Below are 21,509 nucleotides of genomic sequence, written 5' to 3' on the forward strand. Positions count from 1 at the left end.
AAATATTTTATATTTATTTAATATTATTTTTACTTACTTTTTTAAAATACAAAAAAAATATATTTTTATAATTATTTTATTATTATATTATGTGTCAAATGAGTATTAGTGATAAAAAAAATCATTCACTATTATTAAATTAAGAGTGAAGAGTGGGGCAATGGAAAAAAGTTATTAAATATGGGTTTGAAACATAGCAACAAGAATGATGGAAGTGATAATTAAGATTGAGGAATAAGTAAGGGAAAAAGTCTTTTTAACAACTTTTTTTTTTTACAAATTTTTGATAACATATACGTGGTTGTTTGTGATTGGTCTGTTTTAACTATTTTTTTAGAATAAATTCAAACAGACCAATAAAATAGTGACATTGTAAAAAAAATTGTTAAGAAAGAGTTATTAAAATATTGTTGTCCATGAGTAAGTAAGTATTGAAAGTATGCAAAGGAAAGTTGTTTAAGATGTTAAATGAGTGTTAATTTGATAATAAGAGTTTTTTAAGGTAAAATGGAAGAAAAAAAGGATAAAATTAAAGAAGAAAAGATAATTATGGTGATTTAGAAAGTGAGGGAAAGGGTTTGAATGAAGATAACGCAGAGCATGGCAGAGAAGTTGAGAAGCAGAGAGAATGAGAGTGAAAGGTTGAGAATAAAAATAGGAGAAGGAGAAGCAAGTTGGTGTCTCCCAATCCAGATTTCTGTGAAAGTCAGAAGACACTAAATAGGGCTCAACCTAAAGCCAAGTCGCCCATAATTCTTTTGTCCCCATATACACTCTCACCCCACCATCAATTAAAGCTCTTTTCTTTTCTTTTCTTTTCTTCTCTTCTTTTCTCTTCTCTTCTAACTCTTCTTCCATCACAAAACAGAGAAACATGAAGATCCAGTGTGATGTCTGTGACAAAATGGAAGCCAAAATCTTCTGTCCTGCAGATGAAGCTGCTCTTTGCCATGCCTGCGATCGCACCATTCACCACGCCAACAAGCTTGCAACCAAACACCCTCGTTTCCCTCTCATCTTCCCCACTTCCAAAGACTTCCCTCTCTGTGATATCTGCCAAGTACTCACTCACTCACTCACTCACTCACTCACTATGTCATCATCAATTTTCTTATTTTCATGTTCTTGCTCCTGTTTTTTTCTTTATACAGGAGAAGCGTGCGTATCTATTCTGCCAAGAAGACAGGGCATTGTTGTGCAGGGAATGTGACCTTCCAATCCATAGAGCGAATGAGCATACTCAGAAGCATAACAGGTTTCTTCTAACGGGGGTGAAGCTCTCGGCCACTTCTTTGGATTATGCTTCCTCCTCCACCAATGAAAATCTCAGCTCTTCTTGCAAGGTTGAAGACAACGTGGGCAGTGACACTGGCTCGGTTTCAACCAGCAGCATTTCTGAGTATTTGATCGAGACAATACCCGGTTACTGTTTCGAAGAACTCCTTGATGGTTCATTCGCACCTAATAATGGTTTCTGTAAGGTTTGCTTTACACCTTATAATATAATACAACTTAAAACTTACAACTATAGTACTTGTTTTTGTTCCCTGAGGTTTTGTTTAACAACTTTGAACCGTGTTTTTTGTTGCTGCTGTTTTGTCGTTGTGGTCGCAGAAGCAGAATCATGATCATCTTTGGGAGTTTCAGGAGCAAGATCTAGCTCAGGAGTTAAGGAAATTCCAAATGGGGGATGTTATGGTTGTGCCGTTTCTTAAACTAGTTGTTCGATTGATAAAAAATCTAGACCAACTACTTGTAAAAATCTGTTGGGAAATATCTTCTATGATTTCGTTATCTGAATTTCTTTTTGGGTACTGTGCTTGCATTCTTTTTATAAACTAATTATTCTTCGTTCTACACTCCCAAGCTCCAACCACTGTTTCAGCCTCTTAAGTGTTTTTTATTGTTGTTACTGTTCTGATTTGGCTGATTAGTATAATATTATTTTGGGGTCCATACTTTAATTAATATGAACATGAATTCATTGAAATAGCGCAACTGAATATCATGCTCCACTTTCTCAAACTGGAAGTCGGCTAAAGCATTCAGCAGTTTTTTGATATGACTTGTAACTTTATGCGTATAAAAAGTGTTGCTAATGAATTATGAATCTTTAAAGCTATGGAGTATTTGGGTAACATGGCTATCAAATTGTCATAATTCGTAGTCAATGCTATTAAAAAACAAGAACAACCGACAGTTTTTGCCTAGTTGTAATGCGACGTTGATTGATTGTGATGGATAGCAAGATTTTTGAAGCTGTTAATTTCGTCACCTTGGGGATATTGAGAGAACGACTTCACGCAAGCTTAAAAAACATGGGGGTTTGGTACAAGGGTCATTTCTCTTTCAAATTTTCATTACAACTGTATTCGTATAATTAATTTTCAAATACTTAATATCATTAAGATGCCTACTTAAATTAATTTCAACCTCATATTTTACTCCAACGTTGTGTGAACAGATACTAAATCTTATCTAATCGTTCCTCTTAGTTATTGTGTTGGAAGAAACATGTCATTTGATGCTCATAACGATAAAGGAGACTAAATTGATGGATATATGTTTACTTAGTGAAGGAAAATGTTTAATAGAGAAACACAATATTAATAAGAGTTGAGTTTAATTTTATAAGGAATTGATATTATTTTTAATTTAAAATTTTAAAAAAATAAATTAATGAATTTAATTTTTATATGATACTTTATTTTTTTTATTTTCATTCAATATAAAACTTATATTCATTGGATTTTCAACTAAATATTTATAACATAATAAGAGTAAAAAGTGTTTGCATATGATTTCTAGCAAGTTTTTCATATGAGTATTCATTGAGTAATTTATGATAGATTTTTTTAAATTTACCTATAAATCTTTTTATATTAGTACTTACTATAAATATAACATCAATTATAGATAGGTCTAATCTATACCTAAAAAATTAACGGAAATAATAAATTTGCGAGTCTTAAACTTTTTTATTTTTATTACTTCACTCACACTTAGATAAATTTACAAGTATTTGTTATGATGATTTGTTATTCTTTTATATAAACTCGGTCAAATCATTAACCGTAGATCAAAATAAAAAAATAAATATTATACCTGTTTTATTATTTGCTAATTCTTTTAATTAAATTATCATTACTTAATTTATGTAATGATAATTAAAGTGCTCTTTGTTTGTGTGAATTGAGTTTTAAATTTTATTATACAAAAAATCATTTTTATCTTTAACAACACACTTAACTTTTTTTGTTTAATTACTTTTTTTCTTATATTCTATAATTTGATTCATTCAATATTTTTTTAATTAAGTCTTGTTATGTGCAAAATTAATTTAATGTGTTTTTTTTTATGTTAAATCGACGTGTCAATAAAATAAAAGGCTTAATTAATAATTTTGTCCATACGTTTTTACATAAAGACAATATGATTTATTTTTTGTCAGTCTCGTATTCCAAAGATCTTGGGAAACAAATCCAAAGTTCATGTCTTCATATCCGACGATGGAATAGATAAAAACGAAAATATTGAATTTGTGATCTTAGATGAAAAGAAGTCAATCTTAAATCTGAAGACAATTTCAGCGAGATTATATCACCCAAATAAAAGAGGTTAAAGATGAATAAAAAAATCTGTACGCAAACCTCTTCACAATGTTAATGTTGATTTCACTCAAAAGATATATAAATTAAATTGAGTAAAAAAAATGAGAGCCAAAATAATAACTAAATATTTTATTAGACTTGACATATGATTACTTTTCAAATAATATTAAAAATATTAAAACTTAAATCGATTTAACACATAAAAAAGATTTAAATAAAAAAACAAATATTGAGACTAAAATAATAAAACTTTAAATATAAGAAACTAAACCTATTTTGTTTATTATATTTAAAAGTTTATTTTAGACCTAAATGTATGTTAGATTGAGTCTGAGTAAAAGAAAAGAGTATTTTAATTTTCTTTTGTTTTCACTTTATTCTCCCCCTTCCTTGTATATATTTTTTTCTCCAAACAAACAAAAGAAAATATATATTTATTAGTATATTCTTTCGTTTATATTTTCCCCTCCCGATTAAGCGTACCATAAGTCATGTCTTTAAATATTTGATACGGAACGTATTTATTCTTAATAAATCATAAGATAAACTTTACCAAACGTGTTTCTACCTTATTTTATAAAGTTCCCTAAAGTTTATGATATAGATTCTTATATGATGAGAGTTTATTACTAATTAAACTACTTATTTAAACACGCTCTAATATTATTTACCCAACCTCAATAGGAAGATGCTTTTTCTTTAATCATAGTTGCCTCCGATACCCGTGCATTTGGTTTCATATTAATGTCAATTACCTCACGTGAAAGCAAGGTTTAAACAGACACGTTTTTCTGCTTCATATTAAGAAGACATTTTCAATAGGATTAAATATGTTTTTAGTCCTTATACTTTAGTATGATTTTGGTTTTAATCTTTCTTTCAAATTAAAATACAATTTAGTCTTTTAATTTTAGAAAACTCTGATTTTAACCTTTTTCAATATAATTGAAGAAGTAATTTTATTTTTATTCTTTTAAAAATTAAAGATATCATTTCATAAAAAAATAAGCTCTACACCAAGTATAATGAAATTACCTTTCCATCAGAACAATTCCCGTGTTGAAGACTCCAAACGTTATGCATAACTACGATTTATATGCCTACAATTGGATCAAAACGGAAGTCAAGAACATCTCCTGAGTATTATTTTAATTAATAAAGCCAACAAAAGGAAGTTTATCCAGTTAAATAGGCTGACCAAGTTATTATCAAAATATTAAAATGATAAGCATAAACAGTGATTACGTTTAAATTAAATCCTTAATTTTGTCACGTAAATGGTAGAGTCAATTTGGTTGCAAAAACAATGAATATTGTTTTCTGCCACCAAATCTCATTAAATAATTTTTCCTTTTAAATATTTAACGTCAAAACGATACTTCAATGTTATCCTATTTCACTTTAAAAATATTTTATTTTTTAAAATTATTAAGCATTTTCCTCGACGACCTCAACAAATTACCGAAAGTGGTAATTGAGGATTAAATTTAGTCTATTAGAGCTTACCAGAATTACATCACAGTTTCAATTTTTTTTCGTAAAAATAACTTTTTTTGAGCAAAAACTACTCAAACGAAAGACACTTTCTAAAAAGATAAAAACAAAACATTATCTACAGCACAATCTACCAAGTGAGGCTATGATTTTCGTAACTTTACTCGCTAGACTATGTATATAACCAATCAGTAGGGACCTGTTCACAAACACTCAGCGTAATTAGCGCTAAATACTAGTAATGGAGCCATGCCCATAGTCTCGAATTGGTTATTGCGAGCAACCGCCCTCTCTAAGGGGAAGATCACCTTATTCCTAAAGGGATGCCTAACCATGGAAAAAACAACTCTAATTTGCGTATCGTCTGCGTATATCTACATTTCCCTATGATCCTATACATATTACTAATGCAAAAATTAATTTTGGTAAAAAATTTCTCACGTATCTATATAAATTCCAATACAAATATATTTACTTTCTCTTAGAAATATTTATAGAGAAGTTGTTTCGAGAAGAGTCTCACGAAGATTCCGGTTAAAGTCTACCAATGCATCCTATGGGATCCCATTAAATATGGGTATCGTACTGACAGATAATGGGTATGAAACAACGACTTTAGTGCATCCGCATAACCAAAAAAAAAAAAAAACTCACTGCACTTACACACTCAGTAAAGCACTAACACGGGATGGGCAACAAAAATCTGCTGGATTTATATAACATACGTATAGTGCATACGTACTTCAGCAGTGCTGTTTACACCTCTTTCCTTTTTACATTCTTTCTCCACACCCCTTTGTCTCCCCTATTATACAGTTCCCATGGGGTAGTATAAAAGAAAGAAAATTTTGATATACCTTTTGAACGGCTTTACGTACAAGCAAAGTAATAAAAGAATTACACCCATTATTATAGCATGGCGTATATTAACTCAATGGGATACCTGCAAAGATTAGAAAACCGAAAATGGGAATAGTTAATATTTTACGCATTTTGGAGTTCACAATAATATTGTAAAAGATAATGGAAGGACCTCTATGTAAAAGCAAAAATCCTATCTGTAATATTTCTGCGGCATATTGGACACTCAGAACAAGCAAGTGAACAAGATTTACACACTGCAAGATCAAACGATAGGCTATCAGTATTCTGACAAAAAATTGTAAACACAAAGGAAAATCACCAACAAAATTTAGACTAATAGATTCAGGTAAGATAGGAAAAGACTTACAACAAAAATGTCGGCATGGAAGCAGAATTGCTGCAGTTGGAGATTCAAAACATACTTTACAAACATGGGAATTGGCATCGCCATTCCCAAGGTACTTGAGCTCTTTTTCCTTCATTTCTTGCATGCGAGCCTGAAATCATAAATTGTACCAACATTATTAACATAACACATCAAAGTCTCAGAAATGAGTTGCATAACAAATTTTGGAAATTGAAAATCTTTCAAATGATGTCCACGTGCACTAAGAATAAAATTAACAATGATTATAATTTGTTTTCTTTTAGTCATGCATTACCAAAATAAAATAGATCAAAAGGCTATGATTATAAGCCATAGATAATTTAAAAGTGCAAAGGCTATTAGAGAACATATTTGAATAATTTCTCAATCAAGAATTTTAGTAAAATCTATTCAACAAGATCTTACTCATTTTCACGATGAAGGTCCAATACATTGATTGTTAAGAACTAAAATAAATTATTAGAAGTCGTTCATTGCAGATCGCAATTTAAATACAGAGAAATTTCGTTTGCAATTTACCTACAAGTTCAGCTTGCAAAAATAATGTTGAAATTTAAAATGATAAACTATAAATAGATAAATAAAAATATTGGGTCTGCAACTTTTTTATCAAAATCAAATCAAATTGATTTAATATCCATTATTCACGGCCTTTATTCTTTATTTTCCTTATTCCCGACCTAAACCCAATAATTAAAAACTAACTGAAAATCAATTCAAAATTTACTAGGACGAAGAAAAAACATAAATAATTCCATAATAGGGTTACCTTGAGGCGAACAACCAATGGCTCTTCTTTGGGAATTTCATCATCTGGTTTTGGTGCATCAAAAAGCTGCTCCTTGGGAACTGTGTTACTTTCAATGTCATTAATTTTTGTACCATTTAATTGTTGTGCACCATCATTTTTCTTATCCATGTTCGATTCTGGAACAGCATCCCCTTCTTTTTTCAACTTGGCAACAAGGATCCACATATTTGCTAGATCATTCTCCAAGGCCTCTTCTCTTTTCTTGGCCTCTTCAGCTTTTTTCCTGCACTGTTCCTCAACAAATTCCTTCTCGGCTAATGCAGCCTCCAGAGCTGCCTCTCTTTGTTTTCTAGCCTGTAGTTCCATCTTCAAATCATCAGCATCAAGACTCCATGACTCAAAATCATCCACAACAGCTCCTGAAATTTCATTAGCACGGCTAGAAATCCTCCCCTTCCTTCCAGATCTTGCATCACCGAACTTGCGGTTAATACCGTTAACTGTTTGCACAACAGCACCACGAGAGTTGACCAGATCTCGCGTAGCCATCAATTCTTTTTCCAACTTTGCATTCTGCAATGAAAGTTTTGTCACTTCCCCAGCCAGATTTTTCAGTTCCACAGCAGCAGCAGAGGCCAGTTCTTTGGCATAAGAAGCTTCTTCAGAGAGTTTCTGATTCTGAACACGCAACCCGCTATTCTCTTCTGACAAGTGAACTTGCTCTAGTTTTAGCTTTTCATTTTCAATTTCCTGAAAATAGGGAAGAGAAATGGCCATTTAGTACAGGATGATATCCTGAAGCCTTAACACGGAATTTCATTAATAAGTTCCAGGCAACCACAGATAAGATGGGAATACAAAAATTATATAAAAGTAAAAACGAACAAAAATATTCAACTATACTATTACAAAAAAGAAAAGCTACCTGGGATTGTATTTTCTTTTTCAACTCGTCAGCGTGTTCTCCTGATGCACACTGTTCAGAAGACGTTAACAATGTACCACTAGTAGCTGTTGCAAGTTGCTGCTCTAGCTGCTTCACCTTTTCTTGCAACTCTCGGTTTTCAGAACACTGTTAATAAAAGAAAAATTGATGAGGGAGATTACCAACACAGAAACTTGTAGACTTGCTTAGCTCAAAAGTGGAAAAAAAAAGGCCAAAAAGTAAGAAAACAGTCAGAAAAATATAAGAAAGTACCTTATCGTTTAGCTGCTCCTGAAGGACACGGTTGTCTGCAGATTTTAGCTACATATATTTTAAAAAAACAAATTAATTTTTTTGAAAGAGTGGCCATACTTGATCACGGACTATGCTAAAACGTATAATGCAAATGCTAAATACTCGAGGGAGGGGGGTCACAATTTTGGAAACAGAGTAACAGCTCAACACCCAAACAAAGCTAAAATACTACTCACCTCCAACTCAAAGGCCTTTTCATTACATTGAGTCATTAACCTTGTCACTGTCTGTAACAACAAAACCATGAAGAAAAATCATATATGACCTTTGCCATAGGATTTACATAAGCTTCAAATCTATATTTGTTAAATTTCAATACCAATATCTCTAACCTGCTGCATTTCAATTAGTGATGAATTAGACACTGGAGAATCTCCGGTCTCAATTTCAATTAATCTTTGCTCTAACACCTTCATTTGCTTCCTTTTTTCTTGGATCTCACGTTCCAAGTTCTCAATCTGTAATTGAGACAGCATTATAAAGAACACAATCATTTCAATTAGGAATGAAGACTGTAACTTTTGTTATAATGTTATCAATTGCTTAAAAATGGCATGCCAAGTACTGAGGATGACAGAAAAATGTGAGGGGAATCAAAACAATACCAGAGTGTTGTTTGGCATCAGTAAATGCATCAAACAAACTTGACTGACATTGTTAGAACGTGTATTTGGAGACATCATTATTGTCAAATAAAAAATCTTAGAGAGAAAGTTACTAATTATTAATTTCCTAGTGTTTCTACCAACACATTTCAATGCGACATTGTCTAAAAACAAAGCAAAATACCTGAATTTTGGAGCCTTCAGGGTCATTTACAGATTGCTCCATCAACCGCTTCAGAGTGCTAGTACTTAAAGCAACATCTCCAGCTAGCATTTTGACTTGTTCAACAAGGAGATCCTTCTGATCTGACGCTGTCATCCCACCCTACAATTCATATAGCAGTCCCGAGTCACAATTTTAAAGCATACAGCAACAAACTACTTAAATAATGAGTGCATAAATAAGAAAGAGAAAAGATAAAAGAAGTTTAGGACCATGGAACCCAATTGAGCATCAATCAAGGCTAAAGCTATGGAGATCATTGGCCCAAATTATTAATTTTTAATTTTGAAAATTTTGTTCTAGAATTAGAGAGGAATTCCAAAATTTTACATCTTATTTTAGAATTCCAAAATAGCACCCAAAAGCAAGAATGTTAAAAGAAATCCATTATAAACTATATAGAAGATCAATTTATAGTATATAAATGGAAAAATCCTCACCTTAAAACTTCTTAATATGTTATCAAAATCTGTCCTAATAAGGTTTGTTGAGCATATCATGTCATCTGCTGTTGGGACGCTTTTGGACAACCCATAACTATCCAACCCCACGTACAAAATGTTCATACCTCAGCGTGTAAGAGGGATGTGTGTTTAAAATCTCAAATCAATTAAACATAAGACTACTTTACAATATAAAAGTCGGGGCAATCTTTGCTTTACAAACCAATTTTATGTGAATGAGTTAGACTTACTTCGAAGTTCAAGTGGTGATTCTCCCTGTGACTAATCTTAAGTCAAACTCAAGTGGTCAGATCTTCACTTCTTACCTTACTCCATCTTTTATCCTTAACTTCAATTTTTGGCACCTTTATTTTCATGTTATTCGTTTATTTCTATGTTCTTGAATTTATGACTCAAATCTTTAACACATATTTTTATATGTAATAAATCAAAAATAAGATTCATTACTTTGGTTGTGAGCTTAAAAGAATGTTAAACCGGTTTATTCACTTCCATTGCCAAATAGATTTAATGTATTGTAAGCGAATGGCCACTTCTGTGGAAGATCATCCTTCCATACTCTTTATTAAGTTCCATCATTAAGGAACCAAAGTGAAATATAACACTCTCTAGGCAATACCCATGTTCAATTCATCTTAAGTAACTCTTGGCGAAGGTGTTTTGCTCAACAGTTTGGCTAAATTGTAATATGTGATTGCAGTCCCAGTTAGATAAATGCCCTCCCAAGGATGCTCTAGCTTGTACACGCCTCAGTCACTCTGGGCATTGACATCAGAAAAAAGGGGAAAAAAAACAACTTGGCCTAGATATATACTTTTTTAAAGTTACTGATTCCATTCTAATACCGCATCATCTATCTGAGAAACTTATTTAAAAGCATAAATTGAGGTGTGATAAAAAAAACAAAATAAATAAATAACACATTGTTACAGAGAAGTTGAGTTTACCATTGTCAATTTTGTTCTACTGATCAATTCACCAGCATGTGTTGACTCAGTTATAGTACTGCTAGCTGGGGAGAACTCTTCATTCCATCTACTAGAAGATCTTTTATGTCTACCATCATGAAACAGATCAGATGACACCGCAGAAGTATCTTTCTGACTCTCATTTTCAATCAACACACCATCAGGCAAGGCATCAAGTTTCTGAAAAAGAAAAAAAAAACACGTTCTAACGTCTTTGCCACCTGGTCCATAAAGTCCATAATGAAAGTCTAATTTGAACACAAGGGCATTCAGGAATGGTTTACATGAAAGCCCCTGTGCATGTCCAACAAGGAATGCGTTACTAAATTAGTGACAAGAAACAATCAATGGAAATGAAAATTGAAAACGAGATTAAAAAAAAATTGCTGTATAACTGAAGGATGCTCACATCATCCTCGCCAACAGAATGACTTCGTTGATGGTTGGGAACATCAGTTAGATATCCAGGAATTGCATTCTTTGACGAAACCAGAATGAGTTTGGTTAGCCTCTGGATCCTACTCATAAGAGCAGCTTTGGCTTCCTCCTCTTCTTCCAATCTTGATTGCATTTTCACTTGACCTTCTTCCAACTACGCGTATAACAGAACAGAAAAATTAGAAAAGCAAAGATTGTTACAAATCATAGACAGCGTGTGTAAAAAGTAACAACTAACAGTAGAAATGAATATCAGGATAGCTAAAAACCTTTTGCTTTAAGGTCAAAATTTCCTCATGATTGACACCAACTAGCATCCCCTTCTTTAGTTGATCAAGTTCTAGTTTCAGAACAGAAATTTCTCTCTGGTACTTCTTAATTAGAGATTTCTCATCAATAATCTGTTAAAGAATTCCACAATAAATAAGCAAATATTCATGCTTATAGGCATGCAATTCGATAGATATCACTAGCTTGAGCCAACCTTATTACGGGAGGCATATATTTCTACACGTTTTGCCCTGCTGGCAAACTTCAAGGTATTATGAGTTTCCTCCATATTGCTGGACGCTGGAGTTACTGTGCATATAAGCTGAAATTTTCACGTTACAAGAAATTTTAATGCAGTGCCTAAACACGGACAATCTAACGGTGCAGGGACAAAATTCACCTTAGTAAAGAACCACATTCAAATACAATAATAACTCTACAGAAAAAAAGAGACAGAAAAATATACTTAAAGCATATAATAATTGAAAATGCTGTAGAACCCAAAACTCACTGAAACATGTCCATGTCCGCTAAGAGATGATTGCAAGAGGCGGGTCAGCTTTGAATCTCGATAAGGAACATGAGATGCCTTCCCCTCGCTCAATTTTCCGATAACCTTCACAATGAAATCACAAAATCAAGACAGAACTCAAGACCCCCGATCCACTCCCAAAAGCAATACAAAAAATATATATAAGATTTCATCTATTCCCGCTAAAACAAAAAGTGAATCCTTGGCACGGCCTAATAGATACTTGTTTTTTATCAACATATAACAGAATTAGATAATAAACAGTGATCTGAAAGAAATACAAAAATAATGCATAACTAACTGCTACATTAACAAACAAATTTTATAACACCTACAGTTCCGAGTGTCAGAAGACTTTTGTTGATGTAAGATCCTTCCTTTCTTCTTAATCCAGTTGTTTCAGTTTTTGAGCTCTCCGATCCAGCCAAATCAATCAAGTTCTGAAGAAGAAAACAAGCAAAAAAAAGTCGGAAAAAAATGTCCGATCTTAAAGTCGGAAAAAAGAAGAAAACAGTGAAATACTGTGTGAAGCCATAAATAAGTTTTACGTACTAGCTGAGAGAAGATGACTCCATCATAATCATCACCATGGGCACTGCTCTCTATCATCTGCAAATGTATTGGAACAAAACAATAAGAATAGAGTTCGATTGTTTTTTTAAAAAATAATAATAACAACAACAAAAATAATAAAAGTAAAAAAAAAGGCCTAAAGAGGTCCATGACAGACAGAAAGCCAAAATACATTACCTATGTAATCACTAAACATATTTACAGCAATCGTCTATCAGCTTTTAAGAAGTATACAGAAAAGTACAGCAATCCGCACAACCATATACATTTGGCCTTTTTGAAATTACAAAGCCTCAGGCCTGAGTCGGGTATTTTATATACAATTGCAGCAAATACCATATCAAGCATGCTTACCAGTGTAAATATTGTGTGACTCCGGCTGCTAAAGAGATTAAAATTGTTCGATCCAACATGACGGTGCTCTGCCGTGTTAAAAAAAATTGTTAATAAATGTTTTTCAACCAACCATTAGTCAAGATTCTGGTAATATATGACATACAATTTTGAAAACGAATGGGCAGAATCGTGCCACTATCATTCATAAGATAATTACCTTCTCCAGCAGCAATAAAGGAAAGTGCATGTCCAGGAGATAGAACAACTTCTTCCTTTATACCCTCCACGTAAGTTCCCTGGAAAACAAAATCACAATAAAAAATAAAATACGTTCCAATTAGACTAGAAAACGAAAAATAACCGTATCAAGTTCAAATTTAACTCCTAAATTTTCCTTGAATTACAAATGCTGTCATTTTATTTCTTGAATGGAAAGTATAACACATGATTCCAACTTAGAAGTTAATCTTTTAATATGCTAAAAACACAAAAACATAAATATTCTTCCATGAACATGGTCAAAATTACATTGTAAGTGTAGCAAACAAAAAGTAGAAAAAATAATAATACTCAAATATCAGAATTCACCGGGGAACCAATTTAGTATCAACAACAGCACCAAAGTAGTTTTACTCTCAGATTAAAAGTTCTTACATAATACATGCACTCCATTCCAAGATGACTAGAAATATCAGTATTGATGTATAAAAAGCCAAATAAAAACAGATCGAGAGATCTGTCGTTTACAGATAGAATAAAAATAGTAGATCAAGTACTCTAAACAGAATTCAATTGAGAAGAAATAGTGAAACAAGAAACCTGTGCGTCTTCTCTAACTCGTAAATTTTGGCCAGTTGGATCGAGTAAATCATTTATCACCTGATACCAAAAAAAAAAGCAACCAAAATATTTTCATTATGCCAAACATTAACTCCAACAATATAAGGTGACAATCAATGACACGTAATGACAGAGGCAGGATGGAAAATTTAAGGCAAAACAAAAAGCGTAACTGTACAATGGCTAAAGTGTGTTTAGCAAAAAAATGATGGAACAAGGGTTGTTTTGTCATTTACCTCGTTGTATATTTCTAGATATGACACTCGGAGTAAGAATTCTCTTCCTGGGGTCTGCAGTAAAAGTACAGTTAGGCACTCCAAGCAAGATGAGAGTAAAATAAAATTAAGATGGAATACTTTGGTAATCAATTCAAGTCAAGTTGAAATAGCAACTATTAACTATTATGAATCAAAACCGAGAGCTCAAATAGCTTTGCAGGTAATCCTTTGAAAGTAACTACAAGGAGCACCTCGATGATTCTGTAGAGAACAAAGCAAGAGACTGACACACAGGATACATACAGACACTAACAACAAACGATACAGCTGCCACGTATGATTTCAAAACATAAACTATAATGAACAACGATGGCATGATGCTTAATATGTGATTTAAATAACCAACAACTGCTGAGCTAGGAAAATAATCTTACATCTTGGATCATACTGAAAACATCCTTAATAGCCAGGGGTATAATACCAGGTGAATTATGGTCTCCCTGCACATTGTTATTGGAAACAAAATCAGAGCTTAGAGAGACATGACTGGAGAGATCATGTCTATACAGAAAAGAATAAATTACAAAATGCATTGCAAAGGCATTAATTACTTTGAAAATGAAGCAAGAAACATGACAACGTCAAATGTGGTACAAGTTAATCAAGCATTGGCAAGCCAAAGCAAGCTACAACCAAATTTAAAACTTCTACAGTGGACATGCTAATAGGATCATTATACAAATGGCTGCAACCAAATCACTTGATAATGTCATACTTTATACAATTCAACCAGTGGGAGTGAAATTGACGGTCGGAACGTAAGGCTATGTTAAATGGGTAGCAAGAATATGCAATAAAAACTACATTTACTGGATGGAAATAAAAAGATCCAACGACTGCATTAATGTATGTGGTTTTCATAACTAAATCACACTAGACTACAAAACTCCTATACGTAGCTTAGTTCTTGCAAAATAATCTTGATATGTGTGTGCGCACACATACCTTTTTAACTTGAACTGAATCATAATTTCATGTATTCATTGTCAGCACTGCCAATATAAAATTTTCCAATATCCACCGAAAATGGTCCTAACCCTAAAAGTTGTTCCATGCGTAATCGATAGTCCTACATCAGTCATACAACTTCTCATTGGTAGTTTACCAGATTCCGCTATACAAAATACTAGTTAACTGATTATCCTGTCCAAAAAACTAAGTCAACCATAAGTGGATCAAAACCCCTTTAAACCCTTTAAACAACCCAGAAAATAATCTTCCTAGAAATTACTCATTTTAGATATCATCTCAAAACCAAATGGCGTTAAGTGAAGTTAGATATATAAGCCACACTTCAAGAATTGAAACAAGCAGTACGGCACTTCTCAACAATCCTTAACCACCGTAATGTCTAAGAACAGCAGGAATAATATTACATTATATTTTTCACAAAAAGAAAAAGTATACGACGTGAATGTTTACACATACTACATATCATATGGCATATGTGCTGCTGTCTTCAAAAATATAAACCAACACAGCATCACTAACTTGTTAACACGGACCTTGTCTGACGACAACCAACTCTAAGAACAAGAAAATCTGTAAAATATGGATGACACGCAAGTTGCAAATTTGCGACATGGTGATTGACGAAAGGCGATACACGAAACATGGATTTGCAGCAAAAAAGCGTAAAATGAAAACAAAAGGAAAACCAAATCAGTAATTTAAAAAATGACACTTACATGCATAGTATGTGTCTTACCACTACTTGTCACTCCATAGGCAAACACAGTTCCTGCAATATGCAGAAAAAAAAAAAATCATCTTCAAGCAACCAATTAATGAACAACAAAGAAGACGACTTCCAAACTTAACACTATACCAGAATACAATTAACCGGTTCCACCTAGTATACAACCATAACAGTTTTCCTCAATCCATTAAAATAACTTGATAGTACCAAAATTAGACTCTGCTCGCATCACGATATCAATTTATATCGAATCCAAAATTAACACTCCATACCGTTCACGCCTTCCATGGCAGCCTTCACTACAGGTTTTGCCGCTACTTCGTACACTTCATCAGAATTGGTATGTGGTCCAAAAACTCTATCTGCCACAAATTAAAACAGAGTTCTAAATTTAGCATCCACAATTTCCCCGCTGGCATCAAAATCAAAGTCAATTTTCCAGTAGAAGCCTCACTGACTGATAAAAAATCAATAAAACGAATAACCACAACACCACACGAAGAAGACAATAACTACGCAATACCAAATGCATAGGCAGTAGCTGGATTATACTCGTTTCTGACAATCTTCTCGCCATCCGCATACCACGCGATCTCGTCCCCTCTCTGATACTCCCTTTCACTGCAACCGAAAATTCAATCTCAGATAACACAAACGGAAAAACCGAACGATTCAATCGCGCAGCGAATGGATCTGAAAGCACAACCTCAGATCTAAGCATTACCTCAACGGCCTAAACCGAATCGTGACCGAAATGCTATCGCCGGACTTGGACGAATCCACCGGCTCCGCAATTAGGTCCTCCTCCCCGAACGCCACCGGAGAGCGGCCGGCGTAACCTCGAGAGCCGTTGTACGTTGACTCGGTGCGACCACGACTGGGAGTCATGGATCGGCCACCGGAGTTGAAAAACGACGACGTAGAGGAAGAGCCGGAGCGCGGCATTAACCTTCCGTTGGTGAAGGAAGAAGAGGAAGAAGTGGATGAATAAGGAGTGGAAGGTTTACGGTAAGAAAACGGCGAGCTACTCCTTCCGCGAGAGGAAGAAGCCATTGAGTTCAGTCTCACCGAGCTGGTGACACAGTAGAAACCAATGACGCAGCGAGGGAGAAGGAGCGAGGGGAAGAGAATGTGTCAGAAGTGTCACATGGATATGCAAAGAAAAGGGATCAAAATTTGGTTCTCCTGGCTTTTCATTTTCTTTTCTCCGTTGCTTCCTTTCGATGGTTTAGGATATTATTGTACGAGACAAAGAGAGGAAAACACGCAAGCACGCACGCGCACGGAGACACAGATTGTTTCGTCTTCTTTACTACAGAGGAAGTAGCTCTAGCCGTGAGCCAAGATGAATGGGAGCAGAGAGAACGGAGAAGATGCTCATCGTCACAGTTCAAATTTAATTTCCTTTTTTAATATTTTTAGTTTTGAACGAGAAGAGTTTAAATTTTAAATTTTATTATTATGAAATGGAATAAATTTAATTTATGTTTACCACGGTGGGTGAAATGAAAGGGTTTAAATTGAATTAAAGTGTTTGGAAGGACCCGCGCCGCGCACGATAAAATAGTGCTGACGAGACGCCTTTCAAAAATAGCATGCCAAGTTGAGCGGGAATAACTGCGCCCGCCGATCACCATTAATTCCATTTCATTCCATCATCAATAATAAGACAACATTGTAGTTTTAATTTATAATAATTATTTTAGACTTTTTATTTAATCTTTTAAGCATTTACTAAATCTTTAATCCAATGGTTCCTTCTACCGTGTTTGAATGAGATTGTTTTCGTTTCTATAAATAAAAAAACTAATAAATGTAAAATAAAACATCTAGTTAATAAATGTGTTGTTAACACTGGTCAATGCATTTTTTGAAAAACATCAATAATACTACGTAATAAATGGGAGTTGTTAACATTAATCAATCTACAATAGGTAAAGGTTCTGAATTTTCAAAGACAAGTGTGTAATAAAGGGCGTTGTTAACATTAAACAACTAATGAATGCATCAGAAGAAAATAATTTGAAATTTGGATTCTACGTTTTTTGGGCATTATGGTAATCTGACATTGTTTGAATTCAATTTGTTTACTTTGTGACTTTTACATTGCGAAGCTTTTGGGCGAATTGCGTTGAAATTGGGGAATAAACCCACGGTGGAAGAAGAAAGACATGTTCCGTTGGCTTTTACGTTCGCTGTGTTGGCAAAACCACAAAATGCTCAAACGCTAGAGCTACAAAACAAACAAGGAATTAAAAATAAGACAAAAATATAAAGGAAGAATGACAAATAGGAAGAAACTAACAATTAAAAATAATTGTTAGTATTGTATCATCGTTTGGTCAATTAAACAAGACACTTTTTCAATTTATTACATGATAAATATGATAGTAAAATGTCTTTGTAACTCGGTGACTGGGATTAACTGCTCAAACAATCAAAATATTGTGACATTATTTCTAATTCAAATTAAATTATGACAAAATGTAATTATTATTAAATGAGTCATAATTATATTGATACTGATTAAAAGTTTACTTTGAAATTTATAAATACAAATTTGAGATAAGAACGTAGATAATTATGTAAATATACATTAATTATCAGAATCATAAAACTTAAACTTATTTTAACATCGAAAAATCTTTTACCTATATCATCCAAACAATATTAAATGAATGATTAAAAAGAACTTAAAATAAAAAACAATTTTTGAAAACTTTTGATCATAACATTATTAATAAGAGTTAATATTGACTTTACACTCCAAAACAATTGTCATATTAATATAAACAATAACATTTTAAAACATTGTAAGAACTGAAATATTTGATTGACTAATTGGATAAGACTGTCATAAATTAATTAATCAAATAAGTGATACAATTGATCTTCAGAGTTAATTTTGGGAGGTATAAACTTCTCTGTTTAAATCCTATATTAAGCTTCTAATATTTTTAGAGTACATTTTTTTCTATACTTGCCTTGATTAATTTAAGGAAGTAGATGTTTATAAGGGTAGTTTAAATTGAATGTTATGTATATTAAGTTGAAATTTCATGTCCGTAAAAGTTATAATGATTGAATTTATATAGAAAAATTGAAATTGGTTGCAAGGCAAACTAAAGATGAGATGGAGTAAACGAAAAACAAAGAAAAGAAAAGGGGAAAAAAAGGTGTGTGATGGGGATTGCAAGTACTGAGAAATTATTAGCTCTTGCTTCCAATTTAAAAGACTATCTATCCCAATCCAAACCTATAAAAGTTTTTTGAGTGATGGTGATTTGCAAACTTGAAATTAAGAGAAAGGGAGTAAGATATAATTGTGGGGTCGTTTTAGAGGAAAACAAGCTTCAAAGATGTGTTAGTTCCAACTAACCAACAACTATGGAAACAAAAAATAAAAGAAAAACATATAAAAACAAATTCATCCATCAGGATCTGTTGCTAATATGTCGTAAGAATAATATGAATTGTTCCAAATTTGTGAGTAAACTTATATAAAAATTTCTAAAGGTCAAATTTGTGGTTTTCTGTTTTTTTTTTTTTTTTTTTTACATTTTGTTATTGATTGAACGTGATGATTGTTATTTATTTATTTTTTAATATTGGTAAACTAGTTTTTTTTTTTCAAAAATAATTTCCAACTTATTAATAGAAAACTTGATTAAAATTAAAATTAAATTATCATTGACTTATAAGATTGTATTCATTATATGTTATAGTTTCATCTGGTTTTTAGTTTATGTTGTATTTTTAAGACACATTTATAATATATGCAAATAAATATAAAATAACATATATTCACATTTATTTAACACACATAGCATAGTAAAATAGTTTTGAAAGAATGAAATTTTATAGTTTTTGAAAAAAAAAAAGTAAAGTTTATGTCTATGAAAATATTATTTTTTAAATATAAAACATTGAGTGGTCCATTTGATAGGATATGTTTGTGAGTGTAATAAGAAGTGAGCTAGAAGCTGTCACCTCCTCATTCAACCATTGTAGTGGCTCACGTGCAATTGGGACACTTTTGTTGTGGGGGTGAGAATTAGAAGGCAACGCTCCACCACGTTTCAGAATACGGAGATCTTATAAAAGAAAAATGATATTTTAATATCAATTTTTTTACATCATTTTGATACTGTACACGTGTTAAAATGTGGTTGGACGATTTCAAATTAAAAAAATAAATTTTGGTTTTTCTCTTCTAAATATATTTCTGCCTCAACGTTTTTAATTTGAAATCGTCCAATCACATTTTGACACGTGTGCAGTATCAAAAAATAGTGTTAAAATATCATCTTTCCTTATAAAAATCTAAGAAAATATATTTTTATTTAATATTTAAAGAAAAACGTATTTAATGTTTTAATAATTTTATTTAAAACAATGTATATTTTATTCTTCATTTTAATCATACACAAGTCCATTGTCAATTTCTTTGTTGTTGAAATGAAATTTGTGTAGACCTACCAAAATACAGAAATAAATAAATGAGGGAATGACTTATAAATTTCACATTTTTACTTTTCTCCTCACTAAAACAATAAACAAACAAGTTGAGGTACTCATTAGGTCGCGGTCCATGATCTGTGGAAAAAATCTGTGAAGGCATATTGTATCATGGTTGCCACAACTTTAGTAGTTCTACCTACCTTACGTTGTCTTTCTAGCATCATTATCATAAAATTTTATGTTTTACTATTAATAGCAATTCAATGTGAAATCATGATGATATGTTAAATTGAATTTAAAAAACATTTCATTTTGGACAAAAGATTGAGTTGTCCTGAAATACAATGATTGGCAAGATAACCCGTTTTGATGGTCAAAACATTTTAATTAATGTTATAATTTTTACGGGAAAATATAACTTAGTTTTAATTTTATACCTTTTACTATTTTCATATTCACGTTCTTAATTATTTTATTTAAATTGCATTTAATGTATAATTATTGAAAGAAAAAATATATATTTGACATTGATATAAAGACTTTTAATAGTAAAAATAATTGTTTCGGTTATAGTTATAGATGAAGTTGTTTTGTTTATTAATCCATATGTTCTTCTTTGTTGTGATTAGTTTTTGACACTGGTAAAAGATTAAGTATTTTAATGTTAAAGTCAGTAAAAGTTTCGAAGTTCACTTGATAATTTGTAATAAATTCAATTATTTAAATTTTTGTTTTAAATTTATATTTATAAATTTGGAACACGGACTTTGAATTACTGATAGTGTAATCATGATCTAATTTATGTTAATCATATTTTAACGGTAAACTAATTTTTATCAAGTTTAATTGTTATTTAACTAAAAGGGACTGCTGGATCTCTGTAATATAGAAGTTAAGTCACTAAATTGATGCCTGACAATCTAATCATGTATTAACAGTACAACCATAAAGTATAATAACAAATAAACAAGCAAATCTAAAACCAGTGTAAATCTTTCTTATATAAATAATATGCAAAACAATAAAATATATATAAGAGATAAGAGAGAAACAAGTAGACAGTAATTTTCTTTTACCACTGTGAAACCTCATTGTAAAAGAAATATATGCATGACGTAGTCTTGTGAAATCTTTCAATACCAATATCAATTAATTGGTGCACCAAAAGCTCTCTTGGAAATTCCAATTATCAACAAAACATTGTTTTTTTCCCTATGTAAATACAATACTGGTAAACCTCAATAGATACATAATTAAATAATAGAGAAAACTCCAATATATGAAATGAGAAGTAACAATTTGTTCTCCAATATAACTTCTCTAAACAAACTTGTACATGATACACTAGTTGTTATTTATTTCTTCACTCTGTTTAATGATTTTTTTTCTCTTACTAAACTCCGTCACTCTGTCTCTCACTTTAATTTTTTCCTCCTAAAAATCTTATGCACAATGTTGCATATATTTTAAATTG

At 32.0% G+C, this 21,509-nt stretch overlaps 2 protein-coding genes across 2 annotated transcripts; one reads left to right on the top strand and one right to left on the bottom strand.

Annotated features, from left to right (window-relative positions):
• Positions 1-582: 582 nt before the first annotated feature.
• LOC106761506 (B-box zinc finger protein 20) lies at positions 583-1,859 on the top strand. The gene is made up of 3 exons (XM_014645062.2): positions 583-1,060; positions 1,152-1,481; positions 1,615-1,859. Exons 1-3 carry the CDS (start codon positions 875-877, stop codon positions 1,840-1,842), a joined length of 744 nt encoding a protein of 247 aa, XP_014500548.1. The 5' UTR covers positions 583-874; the 3' UTR covers positions 1,843-1,859.
• A 3,935-nt stretch (positions 1,860-5,794) lies between these two features.
• On the bottom strand, positions 5,795-16,989 carry LOC106762180 (kinesin-like protein KIN-7D, mitochondrial). Its single transcript, XM_014645934.2, has 25 exons — positions 16,299-16,989; positions 16,098-16,195; positions 15,847-15,936; positions 15,564-15,616; positions 14,250-14,315; positions 13,834-13,887; positions 13,577-13,636; positions 12,975-13,053; positions 12,776-12,843; positions 12,401-12,457; positions 12,184-12,288; positions 11,828-11,932; positions 11,531-11,638; positions 11,316-11,447; positions 11,018-11,200; positions 10,588-10,788; positions 9,138-9,278; positions 8,681-8,806; positions 8,525-8,575; positions 8,307-8,354; positions 8,034-8,180; positions 7,127-7,858; positions 6,337-6,466; positions 6,139-6,223; positions 5,795-6,048 (listed from the first exon to the last, which is right to left on the bottom strand). Exons 1-24 carry the CDS (start codon positions 16,625-16,627, stop codon positions 6,141-6,143), a joined length of 3,246 nt encoding a protein of 1,081 aa, XP_014501420.1. The 5' UTR covers positions 16,628-16,989; the 3' UTR covers positions 5,795-6,048; positions 6,139-6,140.
• Between the last annotated feature and the right edge of the window lie 4,520 nt (positions 16,990-21,509).

This window comes from Vigna radiata, chromosome 5, assembly GCF_000741045.1.
Source record: "Vigna radiata var. radiata cultivar VC1973A chromosome 5, Vradiata_ver6, whole genome shotgun sequence".
Lineage (NCBI taxonomy): Eukaryota > Viridiplantae > Streptophyta > Magnoliopsida > Fabales > Fabaceae > Vigna > Vigna radiata.